General features: G+C 39.3%; 1 protein-coding gene across 12 annotated transcripts in view; it reads left to right on the forward strand.

The window, feature by feature from the left end:
* The window catches only part of INPP4A (inositol polyphosphate-4-phosphatase type I A), a 112,157-nt gene that overhangs the window by 87,684 nt on the left and 3,277 nt on the right, over positions 1–21,196 (forward strand). For 7 of the 12 annotated variants that reach the window (XM_041417957.1, XM_041417959.1, XM_041417958.1 and 4 more), the window contains 8 exons: positions 2,296–2,468; positions 3,962–4,085; positions 4,915–5,041; positions 5,423–5,563; positions 6,970–7,067; positions 10,940–11,052; positions 11,394–11,548; positions 17,276–18,879. In XM_041417957.1, coding sequence (XP_041273891.1) covers positions 2,296–2,468; positions 3,962–4,085; positions 4,915–5,041; positions 5,423–5,563; positions 6,970–7,067; positions 10,940–11,052; positions 11,394–11,548; positions 17,276–17,456 — 1,112 coding nt within the window. In that variant the 3' untranslated portion in view covers positions 17,457–18,879. Of the gene's footprint in view, positions 1–2,295; positions 2,469–3,961; positions 4,086–4,914; positions 5,042–5,422; positions 5,564–6,969; positions 7,068–10,939; positions 11,053–11,393; positions 11,549–17,275; positions 18,880–21,196 lie in introns of those variants that run through there. The other 5 variants (XM_041417960.1, XM_041417964.1, XM_041417961.1 and 2 more) reach the window with 1 other exon arrangement.

The following is a 21,196-nucleotide window of genomic DNA, read 5'->3' on the forward strand; positions in this document are numbered from 1 at the left end:
CTGAGCTTTCTCACTGCCTTTCCAAGGAAAAATCCTGGGGAAGTTGTGCCTGCTGCTCTTTGTGAAGAGAGCTGTGGCCACAGGTGCACACCAAGTAGTATTGGGGATTGTAAGTCTCATGTTTCAGGATACAGACTTTTGGAGTCTCATCCCAGTGATAACCTTCTTTCTTCTGTCCTTGTCTCTCTATATTTAATAGGAAAAGACTAAAATATCTTTTCAAGGCCTTGGAGGACAGCTGTTTTAATAATATTTTTATTGCTCTGGAGAAGAGGGACCCTTAGGGCAAAAAAGCAAGAACTTTTCCCACCTGACGTTACATCCTACAAGCTTTATGTATTTGGTTGTCTTAATAAGACATTAATTTTTATGAAATAGTCAGTAGTATATAGTCAGCAAACATTCACTGTGTGAACTCCTTGGCCTTCCCAACACCACTACCTTGTTCCAACCTAATTTGAGACTAGGAGTGCATTTTGTTTTATTCCTGTTTACTCTTAATAACAACTGCCATTGACTAAAAAAAAAATTAACACAGATAACACTTCTGTGAAGTAGGTAGGAAAAAATCATTTAGAACTTTGCAGCCTGACAAGGGTTTGTTTTTTCATGGCCATAATTTTAAACCAAGAGAATACACAGCACAGAGTATTTTTGCTCATTTCCCTAGTTGAGTCCCTGCCTTCTATGTGAATGTCGGAAGAAAAATCGCATCTAATAATTGCATTAGCTTCACCAGTGTACTTTGTGATTACCAAAGATAAACATATCTTTTAAATGAAGTACTGTCAGACACACTACAGTTTTAAATCTTTCCTGAGTTAGTAGCTATATACATGTATGTTCATAGAGTCAGTGAGATGATGATGTGCTGGAAGATATTTTCAGTTCTTGTTATTCTCATTTGTTTATAGAAAAGCTCTTAAATGCAGTAAGAGACACACATAGTTTCATGTGTATTTTGCTTTCTAAGTGTTCACAAGGCCATGTTATGGCATCTGACTAATTTTGAGATAAAATATTTAATAGCATTTAAAAGACAGGCTGTGATTCCTTGCCTGTTCTTTTGATGTGTTGTGCTTGTTTTAAGGCAATGAAACAGAGTCAAACAACTTCCCCTTTGTGTAGTTTGTTAGGTTATGTATCTACCACACAGAACAAAAGCCAAAAGGATAGTTCTGTTAATCTTGCCAGATATGTTTCTGCTAGCAGATTTCCAGAGTTCCCCTCTTTGGCTGGTTATCAAAGGAACATTTATTATTACTGACTCTTAGTTTTGCTTCTGAGTCAAAATCCCAAACAATTTCCTTTCAGGGGCTTTAAGTGTCTCATTCATGCAGGTTCTGGTCTGTACGTTGCCTTATTCCTACAGCCAGCTGGGTTGGGAGTTGTATGTGTGAGCTGTTTGTGAGCTCTGGTGCTTTTGAAAAATAAAACATATTGTCCTGCCCTTTAAAAACAGAAGGACTTGGACAACTCAGTTTCACTTCTGTACTTCCTGTGCAGGACCTTGAACAGAATCCCTCTGGATCATATCTTGTGTATTTCAGTGGAAGAAAAGCTCCAAAGTACTTCCAACAATCTGTACAATTTCTATCTATTTCACTATGTTTAATATTTCTTGTTATCTAACTTAAAGCCTTCAAAACTGCTCAGGAGACAGGAAACAATTATAAGAGTACCCACATTAATTTCTCACCTCACACCTTGTTATTCTTAGCTGCAAATAGAGATGAGGGTCATCTTGCCTCACTGAGGTGCAATAAAGATCAATAAGGTGGTGAGACAATTGAATGATATACCTATGAGCCTAGAGATTCAAAGGGCAGGATGTTTGGGAGGAATCATTGACAGAAGTGGCTAAGCAGATGGTCCCTATTTTTGTAATACAATGGACTCCTTACTGTCTGTCCATGTATGTGCAGTGAAAGGGTTTGTTTGAACATGAACATGCAGTTATATACACTTCTGTGTATAGTTCATGTTTCTGTTATGATTTCCAAATCAGCTATTGTACAGCCTGTTGTGTGGGCACAAATTCTGGTAACTTTTACATGGTCTGGAAAGTCATAACAGACTAAAATTCTCCATATTTTCCTCATGCAATAACCACACTGTAAGGTTACTTAATTATTACAGAGCAAAGAATAACCATCCGGCCAAAATAAAATTATTTCTAAATGTGAATTATCAACAACTTTGTCTTAAGAAATAACAGGAAGTGATTTCTTATTGTATGCTTGTTTCAAATAAAGTGCTTCCACTGCTGCTAATTTTTTTTTTCCTTTCAATCAGGTGAATGGAGTGAAGCTCTTTATCCCTTGCTGACCACCCTCACTGACTGCGTAGCCATGATGAGCGACAAGGCCAAGAAAGCCATGGTGTTTTTATTAATGCAGGACAGTGCCCCGACAATAGGGCTCTGCCTGAGCCTTCAGTATCGCAGGGATGTTGTCTTCTGCCAGACTGTAAGCAAGCACATGTGCATGATTTGATTTCACTTCCACATTTGGTGGGGTTTCCATGAATATGAAAGATTACTCTTTCCAGAATTTTTCAGATCTCTTCCCAGGTTTGACACCGATTTCCCCTCACAAGCTGTGCTATCCTGTCCTTACTGGTTACGTGCATTTGACAATTCATAAATCAGCTGTCTCCTTGGATATATGGTCATTCACTACTGAAAACAAAAATTATTCCAGAGCTAGTAAAAATACTAGTATACTAAAATATACTGCTGTATTCAGAAACAGACTTTGCCTTCCAATGCCAACAGGCCAGAGCAAAAGTAAGGTGTGAGAGAGAGGGGCAAAAAGGTCTGTGAGTAGCAGGTGTACTCCCTCAGTTACCTTTTGTTGTTTTCTGCATTGAGAAACCTAGCAGGACATATGGTACCTAAGGACAGAGGTCCAGCTATAGGACGAGAAATTAGTTCTGGGTTTTTTCCCAGAAGTTCTGTTTCTGGACCTGCTGGTATCTCTTGTGTCAGACACTGACTACCAAGTGTCTGCACTAAAAAAATTTCCACTGCCCACAGGAAAAAAAATTCTTCTGCCCACTACATTTCTGTATTGTATCTGCTTCCCTGTGAAATCACTATTTCAAGAAGTTTATTTCTTGGACAACATTGGCAGGGCTTTTGTCCCTTAATGTAATATCAAAAATGTAAAGCAAGTGACAGGATGAGAGGAAATGTCCTCAAGTTGTGCCAGGGGAGATTTAGAGTAGATATTAGGAAAAATTCCTTCATGGAAGATTAAGATCATTAAGATCTGGAGTGGGCTACCTAAGAAAGTGTTGGAGTCACCATCCCTGAAGTGCTAAAAAAATGTGTGGATATGGCAGTTTAGGACATGGTTTAGTGATGGCCATCACCTGGGAAGTTCCTGTGTGGACAGTGAATTAAGACTAGTATTAATCTTAGATAATAGTACTGACCTTAGTAATTGATCCTCAGGATCTTGTTCTGAATATCTTGTAACGTCAGAGTTTAAGTCTGCATAATGCAAACAGATACTGCATTTTTAAGCTTTCTCAAATGTCATTTTTGAAAAGCAGTAATTTATTCATACTATCAAAATTCTTGGCCTGGAACTAGCTGTGTTGCTTTTCTGTCTAAAACTAAACCAATTTTCTAAGGAGCAACTTCTGTAATTCATAAGTTGTAGACTCTACCACAAGTCATAGTGTTCAGAAAACAAGAAGGTGTGAGATCTACAGCAGCCCCATTTTGAGACAGCCTGTGACATGAAGGCAGCATGCCCTGAATCTGATTTTATGAATGCTTTGGGTTTTCATTGGTTCCTTGTCTTCAGCTGCAAGGAAAAAATGGTGTTTAAAGGAAGAGTATCTGCGTGACAGATTTTACTGCACCTCTTATACATGCTGTGATTTTTGTTTGGGGCTGAAGAACCTGTTTCATTTTGAATCATTTCATTCTTGTCTGTTTCCTCTCTCACAGCTGACAGCTCTCATTTGTGGTTTCATTATCAAGCTGAGGAACTGCCTGCATGATGATGGATTTCTAAGACAACTCTACACCATTGGCTTGCTGGCACAGTTTGAGAGCCTGCTGAGCACTTATGGTAAAGGCACAGGGCCAGGGGGTTGGGATTAGCTGTTGAGTCAGCAAATTCTGCATTAAATTGGCTACAGCAGGATGTGAGTGTTTAGGACAATCTGCAGCTCAGCTACAAAATCATTTCAAAAACTAAAATGCAAAACTAGATTATAGCTGAATTACTTAATTACCTAACAGCTCTGAATTTCTTTGCACTTACTTGAATTGCTTACAGAAGATAAAGTGTGACATTCTATTCTTTTATAGTAGAAAGTCAAAGGTTTAAGAAAGACAGAAATGTATCACAGTGGTTCTTTGCGTTTTTCTTCAGAAAATAATTGGATGAAAGTTCTGGTAAGCTGGGAGAAACTGTGCCCAAAATACACTTTTTGAACTTTCTTGAAATTTCTGTAGTCTTGCAGCACAATGTGAGACTGAAGAGAGAATATATAAAGGGAAAGTACTTCACTCAGACGTGTTTCACTCCTGTGTCTCAAAAGCTGTCTGGAGACTGGTTAGGGAATGTTTTATTGGACAAATGCAGAATACCTTGTGCAAAGGATATCATGGCTCTGACAATGCTGAGAAGCATCACCTAACTTGGAAAATCAGCATATAAAATACTTAAAGAACAGTAGTCTGGACTCTTCTAGATAACTGGTGTTTTCTAAACTTGCTGAACTCAAAAAATCAGCCATGACATTGTCTGTAGGTCAATGGGGAGGCTGGGCCTGCAGCACTGCTTCATCTGTGGAACTTCTGTATGAAGTGATTGCCTACTGTTGTCATCAAATTGACAAAGGGAAGTTGTGCATAACAAGTAATTACAATTCACTTTTTCCTCTTGGACTTAGGTGAGGAGCTGGCAATGCTGGAGGACATGAGTTTGGGAATCATGGACTTAAGGAATGTAACCTTTAAAGTAACTCAGGCTACATCAAATACATCTACTGACATGCTGCCAGTCATCACTGGAAATCGGTAAAAACCAATAAATTTTTTCTTTATTCTTGATGAATGGGAACATGCCAAAATTTGGATTTTTCTACCCAAGTTGTAGAAGAACTGCAGTATTAATGAGCAGAGCAAAACCAGCCATTGTCAGGAGATTGGTAGATCTGATGTGAATGTCTGTGAGGACATAAATGCAACATTGCAGGTTGCTGCAGGTTTGTTTTTGAACTAGGATAGATTTTTTGACTGGAAGCAAGTTGTGGCAGTTCCTCAGAGTCAATTTTGACTGATGGTTGCTTTTTAATGGTTGTATTATGTTCTAGGTGTTATCCCTCTTTAGACAAATAACACATTCTTGGAATGTAGCTTTTTTATCCTTATGTCTAACAGCTATTTATTTCATTTCAGTGATGGATTTAACGTGAGGATCCCTCTGCCAAGCGCCTTGTTTGATTTGTTGCCGCGTGAGATTCAAAGCGGAATGTTACTGAGGGTTCAGCCTGTTCTTTTCAACGTGGGAATCAATGAGCAGCAAACCCTAGCAGAGAAGTAGGTGTTCAGTCATGCAAGCTCAGCCTTGCTGACAGTTCAGCAATGGAGCTACATTGATGTGGAATTACACTCTTGCATAACTGACAGCGATTCAGTTTCTCCAATACGCAAACATGGGAGCACTGTTCTAAATGAATCTGCCAAATGCCAAACAAAAATAAGTCCTCCTTTGTGTGCCATGTAGCTGTGAAGCTCCTTACCTCATGGGCTTGAGACTAGTGCAGGTTTATGTGGTTCAGATGTGAATTTACAATGGGAGATTTGTCAGGGGCTATTTAGCACACAGGTGCTCCTTGTGACTTAAGACCTCTGTGAATGACAGATCACTAGAGGCTGAGATAATTCTGTGTATTTGCTGTCTTGGTTTTGCACTCTCCCTGAGACTCCCTCTCCTGGTCATTGTCAAAATTCAGGATAGTGGGTGAGGTGCACCTCTGTTTTAACATACCCTTGCAGTATTTATGTAATGCAACACTGCTGTTGTAAAACTGAAAAATATAGTGATGTAGTCGTATTTGCTAGGGAGACTGCTCGATTTTGGAAGAGCCAGCAGATTCCCTCTGTTATGGCCACATCCTGTAAAGAGTACACTGGCAGAGCACTGCTCCAACAGAGCACTCCAGTGAAGCCAGGCACATGCATGTTGCGACAGCAGCCTTGGTACCTGGCTGGAGTGTGCCCTGTGGTGGTGGACAACGAGAAAAAGTCTAACAAAATCATTCTATCAATTACTGTTGTCCTGTATTGCCCAAGGAAGCCCAAGATGACTGGCACAGTTACAGATGTCAGCACTCTGTGTGTGTACATCTGTGTATGTGGATATATTTAGATAAGATGTATTGGGGCATTGTTGACAAAACATTCATGGTTTATTAATCCTAGATTTATATTTTTCATTTACATACCTGAAGTCAACATTCTCAGGATGTATTGGGGCATTGTTGACAAAATTTATTACATTCATGGTTTATTAATCCTAGATCTATATTTTTCATTTACATACCTGAAGTCAACATTCTCAGTCCTATTTACTGATGTTATGGTTATTAGTTTATGAACTAAACTAGTAATTCCATTATCAAAAGTTTAAATTTAGGTAAAACAATTTGCCAGGTTGAAAGAGAGACATGAAAGCCAAAGAATTTTAAATACTATTTTCTACAAGATTTTTTTATACCTTCCTTCCCTTTTTTCCCCTCATACTCATATATTTTCTTTCTCTGTAATGAACCATTACAGCAGTTCTCTGTTATGCTTCACCTGGCATTTGAATGGTTAGGGAACTCCTGGGATGAATCTTTAAACTGTTTTTTTGATAGACATATTGCCAAGTGCAGTTGTTTCAAAGAAAAAGAGAACCATTTTACCATAGGCTTAATCGTTCCTTTCTTCTGCTTTTAAAGGTTTGGAGACACCTCACTGCAAGAAATAATTAACATGGAAAGCTTAGTGAGGTTGAATTCATATTTTGAACAGTTCAAGGAAGTTTTGCCTGATGATTGTAAGTATTTTGTAATTAATGAGAAATTTCCTTGAACAGCACAATTCAGGCTGATTTTTTCATTCATTTGCTTTATGTTGGTTTTTTCAATGTCAGTGGTACACCAGCTTTGGTAACCTCCAAGGAATGATACAACTCTGTTTTAATACTTGAGTACTAAAGTAGAGTGGATTCAAGCGGTTTAAAGGTCAGACTGATTAACTTTCCTTTTTAAGGTTACTTTTACATCTCTTTCTAAGTGGCACTATGTACTGTATAATTATCCAGCTAGGCAGTGAGATTGTTGCAAGGTAAAGGTGTAAAAGTGACAGGTTCTAGCAGCAGCACTTTTATGTGCAGTTTTTGGTAATACTCTCTGCACTTATCATAAAATCTGCACAGAGAGCAACTGCCAGTTTTTAGGAACTCTGTCACTTCCCTCTGTTTTTCTTCTGGCACTTCCCTGTAATTGTTGCATCTGCAGCCAACAACAGAGAACCTTAAGAGTGACAAAAGCTACATGCTTAATTTTTACTGGATTTTTTACTTGCTTATTACTGCATGGGTTTTTTTTGAGGAGGCAGCGACATAAGTGTAATTTACAAAAATGGTGAAAATTCATCAATGCATTATTATTACAATCAAACATCTTGTAAGGTTATTTCATATGCCCTACAGTTACAATTTTATTCCAGAAATACAAATGCAATGGCAAGCAATAAGATAGTAAGAATTCTGTCTGTTAAGGTGTGTTATTGTGAGTTTGGTTACCCTGAATTTTTTTTTATACAACTGAGAGCACAACCAGCTTCCCTCCATCCAGGCATTCATAATGCTGCATAATAAAGTCTCTGGAATGTTAGCTGCAAAGTTTAATTCTTTATTATATAGTAGTCTAGCATCAGATTTTCTTGTATTATTCAAAAATCAACCAGTTTAAAATTAATTTTGTTCATGTCTCCATCTAGTCTTTTATAATAATAATTCCCATTCAGTTCCTTCCTCTTCTTTTTATTTTGCTTGTCTTTTTTATTTCAGCCTCATCCCTCTACCCCAAACCTCTTATGTTTGATCCAATCATCCTTTAGCTTTTGCCTTTTTTTCCTCCTGAAAGTTTTGATAATTTAGGATATACAGAATGAAGTGTACTTTTCTGTGAACACTTGTCAAGGGAGGAATAGCATTTTACATTTATTTGCAAATCAGGTGATTATGCCTAGTTATGTAGTCTGTGGTAGGTAGAGGCAAAAGGAAAAACAAGCAGATCATTCTAGGGGACAAAGGTCCCAGTGAACTATCTGCTGGCAGATTGCAGGAAATGTTCACTTCAGGAGCAGTACACAAGAAAAGTTGATTCCTTATCCACTGTCCACATCCCTGTGTTGTTAATTCTAAACTCTGCAGAATTTCTAAGAAATTAGTACTGGCTTCACTAGCTCCTTGTCCTTGTTCTGTTAGCTCTCCTTGTCTTTAGAAAGAGGAGATGCCCTGTGCCCTCTTTTTGTTTACAGATACTGCTTTCTTTCTAGGTGTAGAGTTCAAACAGCCCAGCCCCGGACAGGCACAGTATTGTTAATTATAGAATAGAAATGTAGAATTTTTTAGGTTGGAAAAGATCTTTAAGATCATCAAGTCCAAATGTTTCCCCAGCACTGTTAAGTCCCCCCCTAAACCGTCTCCTCAAGTGCCACATCTCCACATTTTTTAAATACCTCCAGGGATGCTGACTTAACCACTTCCCTGAGCAGCCTGTTCCAGTGCTTGACATCCCTTTCAGTGAAGAAATTTTTCCCAGCATCCAATCTAAATCTACCCTGGTGCAGCTTGAGGCTATTTTCTCTTGTCCTGTTGCCTGGGAGAAGAGCTCTCCTGGCTTTCAGGTGGTTGTAGAGAGCAGTAAGGTCCCCTTGAGCCTCTTTTTCTCCAGGCAAAACAGCCCCAGCTCCTTCAGCTGCTCCACACCCTTCACCAGCTCTGTTGCCTTTCTCTGGACACTGTTGAGGTTTCAGCACCTCCATGTCCTTCTTAACAGTGAGGGGCCCAGAGCTGAGCACAGGATTTGAGGTGCAGCCTCACCAGTGCTGAGCACAGGGGGAAAATCCCTGCCCTGGCTCCTGCTGGCCACACTATTGCTGATACAGGCCAGGTCGCCATTGGCCTTCTTGGCCACCTGGGCCCACACTGGCTCATGTTCAGCTGCTGTGGACCAGAATCCCCAGGTCCTTTTCTACCAGAAGCTTCCCAGCCACTCTGCCCCTAGTCTGTAGCACTGCCTGGAGTTGTTGTGATCCAGGGGCAGGACCTGACATTTGGTTGTGCTGAACCCCACAAAAGTAGCCTTGGCTTATTGATCCAGCTTGTCCAGATCCCTCTGTAGACCTTTCCTGCCCTCCAGTAGATCAGAGCTGCTGCCCAGCTTGGTTCCATCTGCCACTGAGTGAGAGTGCACTTGATTCCCTTCTCCTGATCACTGATAAGGATTTTAAACAGGACTGGCTGCAGAACTGGGCCCTGGAGAACCATACTGGTGACCAGCCACCAGCTGGATGTAGCACCATCCACCAGCACCCCATGGACCTGGCCATCCACTTTGGTTGTCTTACCCAGTGAACAGCTGTGGGATTCACATTCTCTGAACCTGAGAGAAGCAGAGAAAAGAATTATCAAAACAATTCTTATCTCATTTGCTGCCCCTGTGCTGTGCTACAGTAGAATGCAATATGGAGACTATTTGCCCAAAGTGACGGTGTTTTGTTTCCTTGGCCTATCAGGACCAAGCACATCTCCAGACTGTCAGTCAGGAGACAGTCACAAGATTCTGTTCAGTGGAGTGCTTGTGCAGATTCAGTTTAGACATAGTGTAATATAGTATAGAATAATATAGTATAATAAAGTAATTGATTAACCTTCTGTTATCAATGGAGTCCTCATATCATTCTTCCCTGCCACTGGGAATTGTCTGCTTTTTCAATAAACAGTATGTCCCACCAAGCCACGAGCAGTTAGTCCAGGAGAATGCTGTGGGAAGCAGCGATAAAGGTTTGCCTAGGTCCAGGTAAACAATGTCCATAGCCTTCCCTCATCTTCTCAGTGGGTCACCTTCCTGTAGGAGAAGATCAGGTTAGTCCAACATACCATTTGCTGTGAGAAGTAGGCCTTAAATAAAGCTTCATGTGTCACTCAGGTAGGATTATTTTTGTTACAGTGTCATCTCTTACAGTGCATACCTCTGTATTTATTCAGTCACAACTTTAGTTGGTGTTCTCTGTGGTTACTCCTTTAAAAAACAAAAGAAACAACAAAAAAGAGAACTTGTTGAATACTTGTAATAGATTGCCTGGATTATCTTGCTACATATGTAAGAGTTGATGTGCAACAGTTTGAACACAGAAGATGAGTTCTGAAGGTGCTCTGAAAAATTTCAACTACTTTATTTCCACTTAGTGAAATATTAATAAACAGATCATGACAATGTGGCGTCCTGTGGATGTTTCTTGTAACTGAAAGCTGACCAGCTTGCAAATTTAAAATCAAAAATGTGAGCACAATATAAAATATCTTCAGAGTCTCTCTGAAGACATGCATGTTTTCCTGTCACATCTGTAAAAAACAAACCAAAAGACTACCAATCTTGCTCCCTTTGTTCATTCTCTTATTATACTGCTATTAGATTCTGAGTCCCTGAAGTTTTAAATAGCTGGAATTTATATTTCCAGTTGAGTTTAATTAAGCATGAATTTGTTTTGTTGATGGTACTAAGTAAATCAGAACTTGAATAGTTGTTCTAGTTTCAAGAAAACACAAATATGTTTGCAGCAGGCATATAGAAATACTTTGTAAAAGGTCTGTTGAGTACAGATGAATAAGTGGAATTGGTTTTGTTTGTTTTATAGGTCTACCTCGATCTCGTAGTCAGACGTGCCTGCCTGAACTGTTAAGATTTCTGGGACAAAATGTTCATGCAAGGAAAAACAAGAATGTAGATATCCTTTGGCAAGCTGCTGAGGTATTTGTTCATCTAACCATCTCTGCATAGTTCAGCTTATTTTCTGTATTCATATGTATTTGCCCCTTTTTTATTACTGGTATATTTGAATTTCTTCATTTGCTTCAAATGCTGCCAAGATAGACCTCCTCTAGAATGAGACATGGGGAAATAAAGTGTATTTTCCATGTCAGATTTTCCCCTCAACTTATACAATGCAGTTCTGCTGTCTCAAATGTGCCAAACTTTGACATCGAAGCCCTAGACAACATTTGTGTGTCTCTGAGGGGAAGTACAGATGTTGTCTCTGACAGGAAGTTTTGCCTGTAGAAGGAGTCATGGATTGTCTATCCCATTTCTAGATATGCCGCAGACTTAACGGTGTTCGGTTTACGAGCTGTAAGAGTGCCAAGGATAGGACTGCCATGTCCATCACCCTGGAGCAGTGTTTGATCCTACAGCATGAACATGGAATGGCTCCACAGGTCTTCACTCAGGCTCTGGAGTGTATGAGGAGGTAAGAGTTTGACCACATTACTTATTCCTAAATAAGGAACCATGCAAACTGCAGAGGAGTGGTGGTCTCTGTTTCCATTAAAAGAAAAACAAAAAAAAAGTAAGCTAAAGTCAGGAAACTGTAAAACTGACTGCTAGAATTCATCCCTCCCGTGCATGTGAGTTGCATATGCTGAAGCTGGTTCTTACCAGATTTGTAACAGATGGGCTTGAGTTTTCAGTAGAAAATTAGGAGTTTTCAGACAAGCATGTAAAAATATGTTTTCCCTTAATGCTGAGCTTACAGAACAGGAAACTGGTGCTTCTTTGAAAGTTGTTCAATGGTGACTTTACCTGAACTGTCATAGCACTAGGTTTCTTAGTTCTAGATCAGGGAGGTTACTCAGGGATGACCTATTTTTTATTCTTTGAAACACGGACACCTGCAGTTTGCACTGGTTTGCCAGTGTATTCTTTAGCAGTGAAACACTGCTCACTGGGTGAAATGTCAGTATGAGTGTTTCACACTATATAGCAACCAAATTTCATCACAACGTGTCAGTGTGCTGTTGTCATATCAAAATAATGATGTTCTGTATTCTGAAGCAGCAGAGATGTTTGCAGAATTAAGTACTGTACTTAAAAAAAAAAATCTGTTTATTGTTGTTCAATGCCTTGTTTCAAGCACTGCTGGAAAACTCCGTAAGTCACATACCAAAAGAAAGGATAAGAAATCTAGCTTTAGTCTTTATCAATGTAGTTCAACAATGCTGTTCAGTCCTGTTTCTCAACATTCACTCTTATCGAATGTACTGTACTGTGTGTCTTTTCACCAAATTCTCTAGAGTGTTCAATTCTCTTATCCTTTCTGTATGTTTTTGCTGTTTGACCCTTTCTTACTCTTCAGTTACCTAGAAGAAAAATGTCTCATATAATAATACTTGCAGCCTCTTACACTAGTAATTTGAAGGTTTATACCTACATCTAATTGGGTGGCACTGGACTTTTTTATTTTCAGGTTTTTGCTGCACTTTTTGCTACATTGTCACAGAGTTAGTACAGTACATGAAAACTGCACTCAGAAACTACTTAAACCTTGATATTAGAAACAATACTTGAAACAGCTCTGTGAGAGAGAATTTATTAACTTGAAATAGACTAAGTGGTTTTCAAACATCTTTATTTAAATTGCACAACTTGTTGACATAGACATCTGAAACTGTTATACAGTTTCACAGTTGTGTATTTAATAAAAATGAAACCAGGTAGGAAAAATACTGGGAATCTTGTTACTTTCTTCAAATTCTTTACTGGGTCACTGGGTTTTTTTTTAATGCAATCATGGGCACAATAGAGAGAGAGAGGTTAATAAAAACATTGTTTTCGTCCTTCAGTCTACCAATTTAATATAACACAGTATCAGATAACATACTGGCCCAAGAAAAATACTGCTTTGTGTTGATGTACACAGGGATATTGAAAGAGGGCCAATTTAATCAAAACCTTTGGCTTGAGTATTCTACCAACATCAGGGACTTGCTCTGGCAGGTGAAGGACATGACTTTTTCTCCTGTTAAATCTTTGACTAAGAGAGATTGTGTCGGACTGACTAGTCCAGAAGGAAAACCAAGCCCATCACTCTTCCTCACATCTTATTGCTCTTTGGGATAAGTGGTTGTGTTTTTAAAATTATTTGTCAATTCCACTCAGGAACAATGGCACAGAATTAATAAAGTTTAATGAGAGAGACAGGATTATGGAACAAATATGTCCAACTCCACCAAATCCTATTCCAGCATGGACAGTTTGACCTGACCTAGACTACAGATACAGGATAAGGAAGGGTAGCAAATTGTACCCAAATTTCTTCCAGGGCATTCAGAAAACTTGGGTTTTATTATTTTAATTTGGGTCTTTTATTTAAGTGTACTGGAAAAGGAAGGTTTGGTTCATTCTTAAAGACTTTTGAAGTTTCTGTGGCATTTGGAAGGGCAAGGAAGAAGTACTAGACTCAAAGTATTTAATCTCTTCTCTGCTGACAACTTTTCAAAGAAGAAAAGCATCCTTGCTTGTACCGTTCTTGAAAAAATTAAGAAAGCATCATCTTCTTCCATGTGATGTTGTTGGTCTTCATAGGTGTTAGTTCCCACTTACTTGTCCTCAGGGACTTTCCTTCTTTCCTAGTCTTGTGACAATTATGTATATGTGATATTATGTTCAATGAGCAGGGACATCAGAGAGGGAGCATTGAATGTTCTTCTAGATTGTTGTAGAAATATACAGATACAAATTTTTTGCTTTCACCTTAGAAACAAATACCCTATTACAATAAACTCCCTTTCTGTAAATAAGTTACAGCCTTTCCAGTCCTAAATTAAACACACAGTAACTCCCAGCTCACAAATAGTACAATCATGATGATATGTCTGGAATTCCAAGCTAAGAGGACATGCCTACCTGACCAGTAAAGGCAGAACTAGAGTCAAAGTCCAGCTGGCTTAGGTAGCCTCTTCCATCTGCAGCCCATGCTCCCCACTAGATCATAATACCCTGCCCTCCCTCTTCCTACCAGATTTCTGTCTTGTCAGAAATGCCAGTGGAGCTGATGTTTGAGGGAATATGCTCTAAGGCAGTTTCAGTCAAGATCATCCTGGACAGCAAGGTCTTTTACATGTTTCAGGTAACCCAGCTCATTGTCATTAAATGAAATTAATTAGGAAGGTGCAAGACAAGCAATTTAGCCAACAGAGAAGGGCCATCTCTGATAGGGGCTCTTGAAACGCATCTGGAAATGAGGTGAGGAAAATCACCATGGTGCTGACTAAAATGATTACATAATAAAGTCCTAGGAGTCATGTTTGGGTATGACCACTCATGCAATATAACAGGTATGATAAAAAGCTTGGTTGGATTTCTTTACTGATTGACCTGCTAAAAGAATAAAATCATATTGAGTTGAGCTAGACCACTTGGCAGATGCCCACCCAGCTGCTCACTACCTTCCCCCAGCAGGACAGGGGGAAAAAATATGTGAAAAAGCTCATGGGCTGAGATAAAGACAGGGAGATCCCTTGCCAGTTACTGGTACAGAACTGGCAAAACAGAGAATTTTTTTTTTATTGCTAATGGATTGGAGATGTTAAGAAATAAAGATGAAAATTAAAACCCCTTGCCCTCCACCTCCCTTTTTATCCCAGGCCAAAGTATTCCACTGCTTCTTTCTTAGCTCCTCTACCTCCTACCCATGCTGGGCAATGCACAGTGGATGTGGAACGGGGATTTGCAGTCAGTCCATAACAGGTCTCCTCTGCTCCTTCCTCCTTGCACTCTTCCTCCACTCCAATGTGGGTCCTTCCCATGGGCTGCAGTCCTTCAGGATGAACCTGCTGCTGCATGGGCTCTCCATGATCTCCAGTTTCCTTCAATAAATATTCATCTGCTGTACTATGGGTCCTCCATCGGCTGCAGTGTGGATAGTTCCTCTCCATGACTGCAGGGGAAACTGCTTCAGCTCTTTCTCCTCTCCTTCCCTGACTTTGGTGCTCACAGGGCTCTTTCTCAGATCTTTTCCCATCACTCTTCACTGCCATGCAGTGGTTTGCCTTTTCTCACACACACCTTCCCCAGGGCACCAGCATGGCTGAGGGCTCAGCTGTGCCTGCAGTGCTTCACTGAAGCTGGCTGGAACCAGCAGTGTCCAGCATGGGGCAGCCCTGGCCTCTCCTCACAGACAGAATTCCCATGTGCAAGCTAAATTAGAAGGGAAATTGCTGTGTCTCCTAACCCTAGTCCTCTCCTAGAGCTAGTCTGCTGATGAATGTTTTGATTTAAGACCCTGTACAATTTGCAATATTTGGTATTTCCAAAAGGTGACTTTTCACCCTTCAAGGGAAGCATCAACATGGGCCAACAGTGACAAGGAAAGCACTTTCCAGCTCTTGCCTCCATTCCCACCATATGTGTCTGTGTATATGTCTTCATGTAAAATTGAGTAGCAACGATACTAATTTTTCATGGTGGAGATGTGGCATGTGATGTCCATAATGCCAACTTAACATTTTTAGCCTTCCTTCTTTCCTCTCCCATTGTTTTATATTTTATCTATATTCTAAAACACTTTTCTTCCTCCAGGCCATTTCGTTGAGCCTTTATCCACCACTTTCCAGTACACACTAGGTTTCCACTGGCTGATTCTCCTGATCACTCACACACACACACTCCCCACTGCTACAAAGGAATTGGGATTTATAGGCATCACAGATTCAATCTGCCCTTCTCCACTGTAGGCACCAGGAGTGAAACATGTCTTAATCACCAACTTGGATCAAATCCAGATCAGAAATACAGTTGGTTTACTTCCTTGCCCACCTAATTCCATTGACTTGAGAGTCAATGTCACCAGCATCTGAATGCTCTTTTTCACAACCTCCAGGGTGTGTCTGATTTCTTGCAGGACATTGTGTGATGCTTACATAACCTTGCTACTCAACCATCAAGGTTATGGATGGTTTGTTATGGATGGAGCAAGTGCACAAGCTTGAACAGCATCAGGCTTACAGATTGCATTTAGAATCACAGAATCATAGAATTGTTTGAGTTGAAAGAGACCTTGAAGATGATCTAGTTCCATCACCCCTGCCATGGACAGGGACACATTCAATTAGACCAGGTTGTTCAAAGCTCCATCTAGCCTAGCCTTGAACACTCCCAGGCACAAGCATTCCTGGCTGCCTCACCACCCTCAGAGTAAAGAATTTTTTCCTTATATCTAATCTAAACCTGTTCTCTTTCCCTTTGAACCTATTCCCCCTTGTCCTGTCACTACATGCTCTTGTAAATAGTCTCTCTGTCCCTCTTTCTTGTATGCTCCCTTCTAGTACTGGAAGGCTGGAATGCGGTCACCCCTAAGTCATCTCTTTTCCAGGCTGAACAAACCCAATTCTCTCAGCCTTTCCTTGTAGGAGAGGTGCTCCATCCCTCTGTTCATCTTGGTCATTTAGTTGTTGCTTTGTGAACTAAAAATAGAGTTGGAGTGCTCAGGGTATAAGAGTGATCCAAAATTAAAGACCACACTGCAGAGCCTACCAGGCTGCCAGGGAAGTTGTTCTTCACTGTAGCCTTTGGTGCTCAATGTAAGGAGTGGGTGCAAAATGAGATGGGCTTTGCAGCATGTCTTCAGAAATAAGCCTATTCATATACCCTTGAATTCATGTCCAAGCAGAAAAATAGGTGGGTGTTTTGTTTTTTTTTTTTAATTAACGTGTTGGACAGGTAGTTAAGAGGTTAAATTAAATCACTGCAGTCCACATGGAAAGATGTTTGAAAGGGTCAAATACTACAATGGTTATTCATGTTCAGCTTGCTTTTCAGAGCTCCACTTCTTTGCAGCATGCCAAAGCATGGCAGAGCAGCATGGGGTATTATTGCTTGGTAATCTGAAAGAATGAACATGGAAAACCATTAATGTTCAACACACATGTGTTTATTTTCACTAGACTACAGTACTTCTTTCTTATTTTTCTCTTTTATTCTCTTTCCCTCTCCTTATTTTTATAATTGTACTGATACATATTTTGAGATGTTTTTCCACTCTTTCTTTACTTCATCTTCTGGTTCTGTTGTGCGTTCTTCCATGTTTTTTCATTTTCTTGACCACCTTGTGTTGCCATCTCTTTTTATCCATCCATTTGCATGTCTGTCTTCCTTTCTGTTTTATTTTCCCTCTTCCCAAACTTCTTCCTTTTCACAGCATTGGAACACGGGAGATAGTCACCCAGAAGAACTTGAGTGGCTTGGTGCCCATCCGAGATTTCAGACTAGATCCCAGCCTCCTCTACTCTATTCCTTTACTAGCTCTCAGCCCCAATTTACTGATTGTGTGGCTGTTTCTGAGCATAGCATACCTGGTGGCCAGATTACGTTGCAAGTGAAGATAGAGTTCAAAAACAAAACAAACAAACAAAAAAAAAAAAAAATAAAACAAAAACCACAAAAACAAAAAAGTGCTTGAATGTGTATTGCCACTTGGTACCTGCTGGACAAAGGAATGTGTCATAGCATTGTCTGCCAAGAATTATTATTATGCCTTACAATTTTACGTTTCTATTGTACTAAACTGTAAATATACATCAAATTATTTTATCAAAAAGAATTGTATTGAAACTTTAAATTATTGTTCTGCTTTCAGTGCTTGTAACATAGTCTGACATTGGCCTGTTACCTCTTTACTTTAGCCGGCCTGAAGATCTCTTACCAAATACAGTTTTGTGTTACTTGTTTCATGTATTCCAGAGAAAGGAACTCTGTCTGAAAAGAATTTGTATCTTTTTGTATATTTAAGGTGTATGCTAATTTTGCCTTTCATTTTTACGAGGTATGAAGAGAAAAATAAAAACATGGGTGGGGTTTATAAGAAATTGTAAGAAATTTATTTAAAGAAGTAACAAATTTATACGTTTATTTCAAAGCATAATATCCAAATTACATTATTGAACAGTTTGTAGAACCATAGCCTTGTTCCTTTCTCATGGTTAAATATATTCTAATAGACTAGAAAACACTCATAAAACAACTTGCAGTGTGCTGCATGCAGAATTATTTCATTCTATTTGTAGATCTGCATTTTGCAATGTATTAAAGATATGAGGAAAATGAACCTTGTGGTTAGGAAGGGGATGTGATTGGCATTAGCCTGCTAATGATCCATTATCTATTTTAGGTGCTCTGTTATAGAACTTACTGTGAAATGGGGTCATCCTAGAAGTTAAAGATAATGGTCTTTAATTTTCAGGCAAGAAGAGGGAGGTATCAGTTAACTCCTTTAGTACGTGGGTTTCAGGTTTTCCACTGGGCTTTATTTTAATTACATTAGACTAAATATTACTGTTACTTCCGTTTTTAAGCGTTGCACAGCTTTAATAAATTATGATGCTGATAGTGACTTAGTGATAAGCGAGTGATGGTAAGTTAACATTTATTTAAATGGTGAGACTAAAGTGGCTTCCTAGTTTAGTGATGCAGAGTAATTGCAGATGAAATTTGATCATCATTTATATATAACATCAAACTAGGGGAGGCCTATTTAAACTGAAAGATTTTGTTGATGCTGTGGTCTGGCAGAGCTTGTCAATAGCAATAGCTGATAAAAAAACTAACCTCATTTAATGTAGTTTGATAAATTCATAAAGGTTTTACTTCGCTTGGTGCCTGAGATGACATTGGGCTTCTGAGGAGAACTAGTACTGTGATTTGTATTTTCTACTATTAACTTGCTCAAAAATATAGATAGCTTTAGCTTTTATTATAAATTTTAATGGAATTGAGAGCTGCTGAGAGAAATATGCTGAAATAAAATAAACAAAAAAAAACCAAAAAAGCACAGTTAGAATAAAAATCAGCATTAAATCCTAAATTTGGATTTAATTATTCTAACTAAAAAAAAAAAAAAAAAGTGTGTGGTTATATTTGTGTCTTCATGAAATCAGACTGTACAGTACACTATCTCTTATATTTTTCCTCACTATTCTTCCAATTTTGTTTTTAAAAGAAAAATAAAAAACAAAAACAACAAAAAAGTGCCACTACAAAGACATATATGTTTATCTATATATATAAAGCACATATCATGCTTATTTTTAGTTGCAATGAGTTTCGGTACATTGGTACATCCTCACTGCTGCTGAGGTTTATCATGGTGTGGTGGTTTGGGACACCTCCCTGTGCTGTGCTGATACCTGATGCTGCTGTATCTCCATAGAAATCATCTGTTCTTTATGGCTAGCACTGGTTTGTTGGCTGGGGGTGCCCCACTCTACCCTTTCACGAGGTGAGCAGTTCTCAGGTTGGTCAGTGGCCTTGATCTTGCAATGTGGGGGGCGTTCAGTCTAACCAGATGTGAAAGTAACTTTACAATCACAGAATACCCTGAGTTGGAAGGGTCAAGGATCAGTTCCTGGCTTGGCACAGGACAGCCACAGGCTGTGCCTGAGAGAGCTGCCCAAACACTTCTTGCACTCTGGCAGGCTCGGGGCCATAAACACCTCCCTGGGCAGCCTGTTCCAGTGTCCAGCCACACTCTGGTGGCAGGCACACTCACTGAGCTCCCTGAGATTGTTAATCTGTTTGGAATATGAAGCTACTGCTCATGATTACCACTAGAATTGCAGTAAGACCACCTTAAAACTGCTTGGAATGAAAGCCCAGGTTTCTTGGGAAAAATGTGGGTTTTTTCTTCTTAATTTCAGTGGGAACAAATTTGGTTGTTTGGGTTTTTTTTTTTCCTTTTGAGGCCTGGTCTGTGCTTTTGTTAAGGCATTCAGATTTAAGATGCAGTAGTGCATCCTACTTATGTGCTTCCAAGAGAAGGAAGATGGCATGTGAAATGAGGGAAATAAATCCTTGTCACCCTGTCTGTGCCATGAGGGACACATGCAATAACCAGATGCAGTGAAATGTGATATGAAGAGAATGATTCACTTTGCAGTTAAAATGCTCACCTAGCATCACATATTTGCTAGTTAAACTTACTGCTTTTATTAGTACTCTGAAGTATGATTTGTGCAAACTTTTTATGTATCTATTTGGCTGCAAGAGCCGTTGGGGGAGTTTTGTGAAACACAAACCAGTGCCAGAAAACCAGTGTAATCACAGATGATCCATTCTATAAAAGGCAAGCACAGAATGTGCTCCAGAGACAAATTTCAAACTTAGTTAAACTATTCCTTAAAGCAAAAAAAAAAAAAAAAAAGTTACTGTATTTTATGAACAAGGTGTTAAATACAGAACACAGTTACAGCCAGTTTCATGAACCAAAATTAGAAGAATGGTGAGGTCTGTAAGAGCACGAGAGCTTTAAACCGAACCAGAATCCAAACCCTCCTTTTGAATCAGATGATCACAGCTTACCTGGTAGATGCTGCAGCCGTCTCCAAGGCAGGACTGATCTGACATTTCCACCGTAAGATGCTGTACTGTACACTTTGCCATGAAGGTCTAGTAGTCATTGTTTAGGTTCCAGTCCTCAATCAGGGAAAAGAATTCTCCTGCAAGCCTAAATTGATTTATAATATATATTTAAAAGATAGTGCTTCCTCTTTGTATGTCTGTTTTTTGGATATAATCAAAGGAACTCTGGATTAGATTTACAAGTGTAAAGAAGCCTTATAACTGGAGTAGTTTTCTATTGTAGCACAGAACCTTTGTAATGTGGAGCAGTTGCACCAAAATATTGGGTGAAAATTAAATTCTGCACAGCTTTGTTTTTTTGGGGTGATGACTGTCAATGCAGTCAGTCTTTTTTGCACTGCTGTTTCATGATTAGGATTTTTTTAGATTGCTTTGGTTTTCATGTCCATTTATGCATGCAGAGATAACTAGAAAGGCATACATTATTTTTGTATCAACTCTAAGTAAGTACTTATAATACTGACATACAGGGAACAATAAAATTACTTTAAAGCTCTTATAGAGAGATCAGCAGGTTTTGGTTTTCAGCTTTATGTGTTAATAAATTAGCAGAACTCCTTTTAAGCAATCCCTTGGGATCCCTTGTGCAGTGAATGGCATGTGAACTCCACAACAGCGTACCTTGAAATACATGAAACCGGCGCGAAAGAACCTTTTGAGTAGATGTGCTGCTGCTTTCTAGAAATGCAAAACTAGCAATCAGACA

This window comes from Onychostruthus taczanowskii, unplaced genomic scaffold (assembly GCF_017590055.1).
Source record: "Onychostruthus taczanowskii isolate IOZ18803 unplaced genomic scaffold, ASM1759005v1 scaffold58, whole genome shotgun sequence".
In the NCBI taxonomy this organism is placed as follows: domain Eukaryota; kingdom Metazoa; phylum Chordata; class Aves; order Passeriformes; family Passeridae; genus Onychostruthus; species Onychostruthus taczanowskii.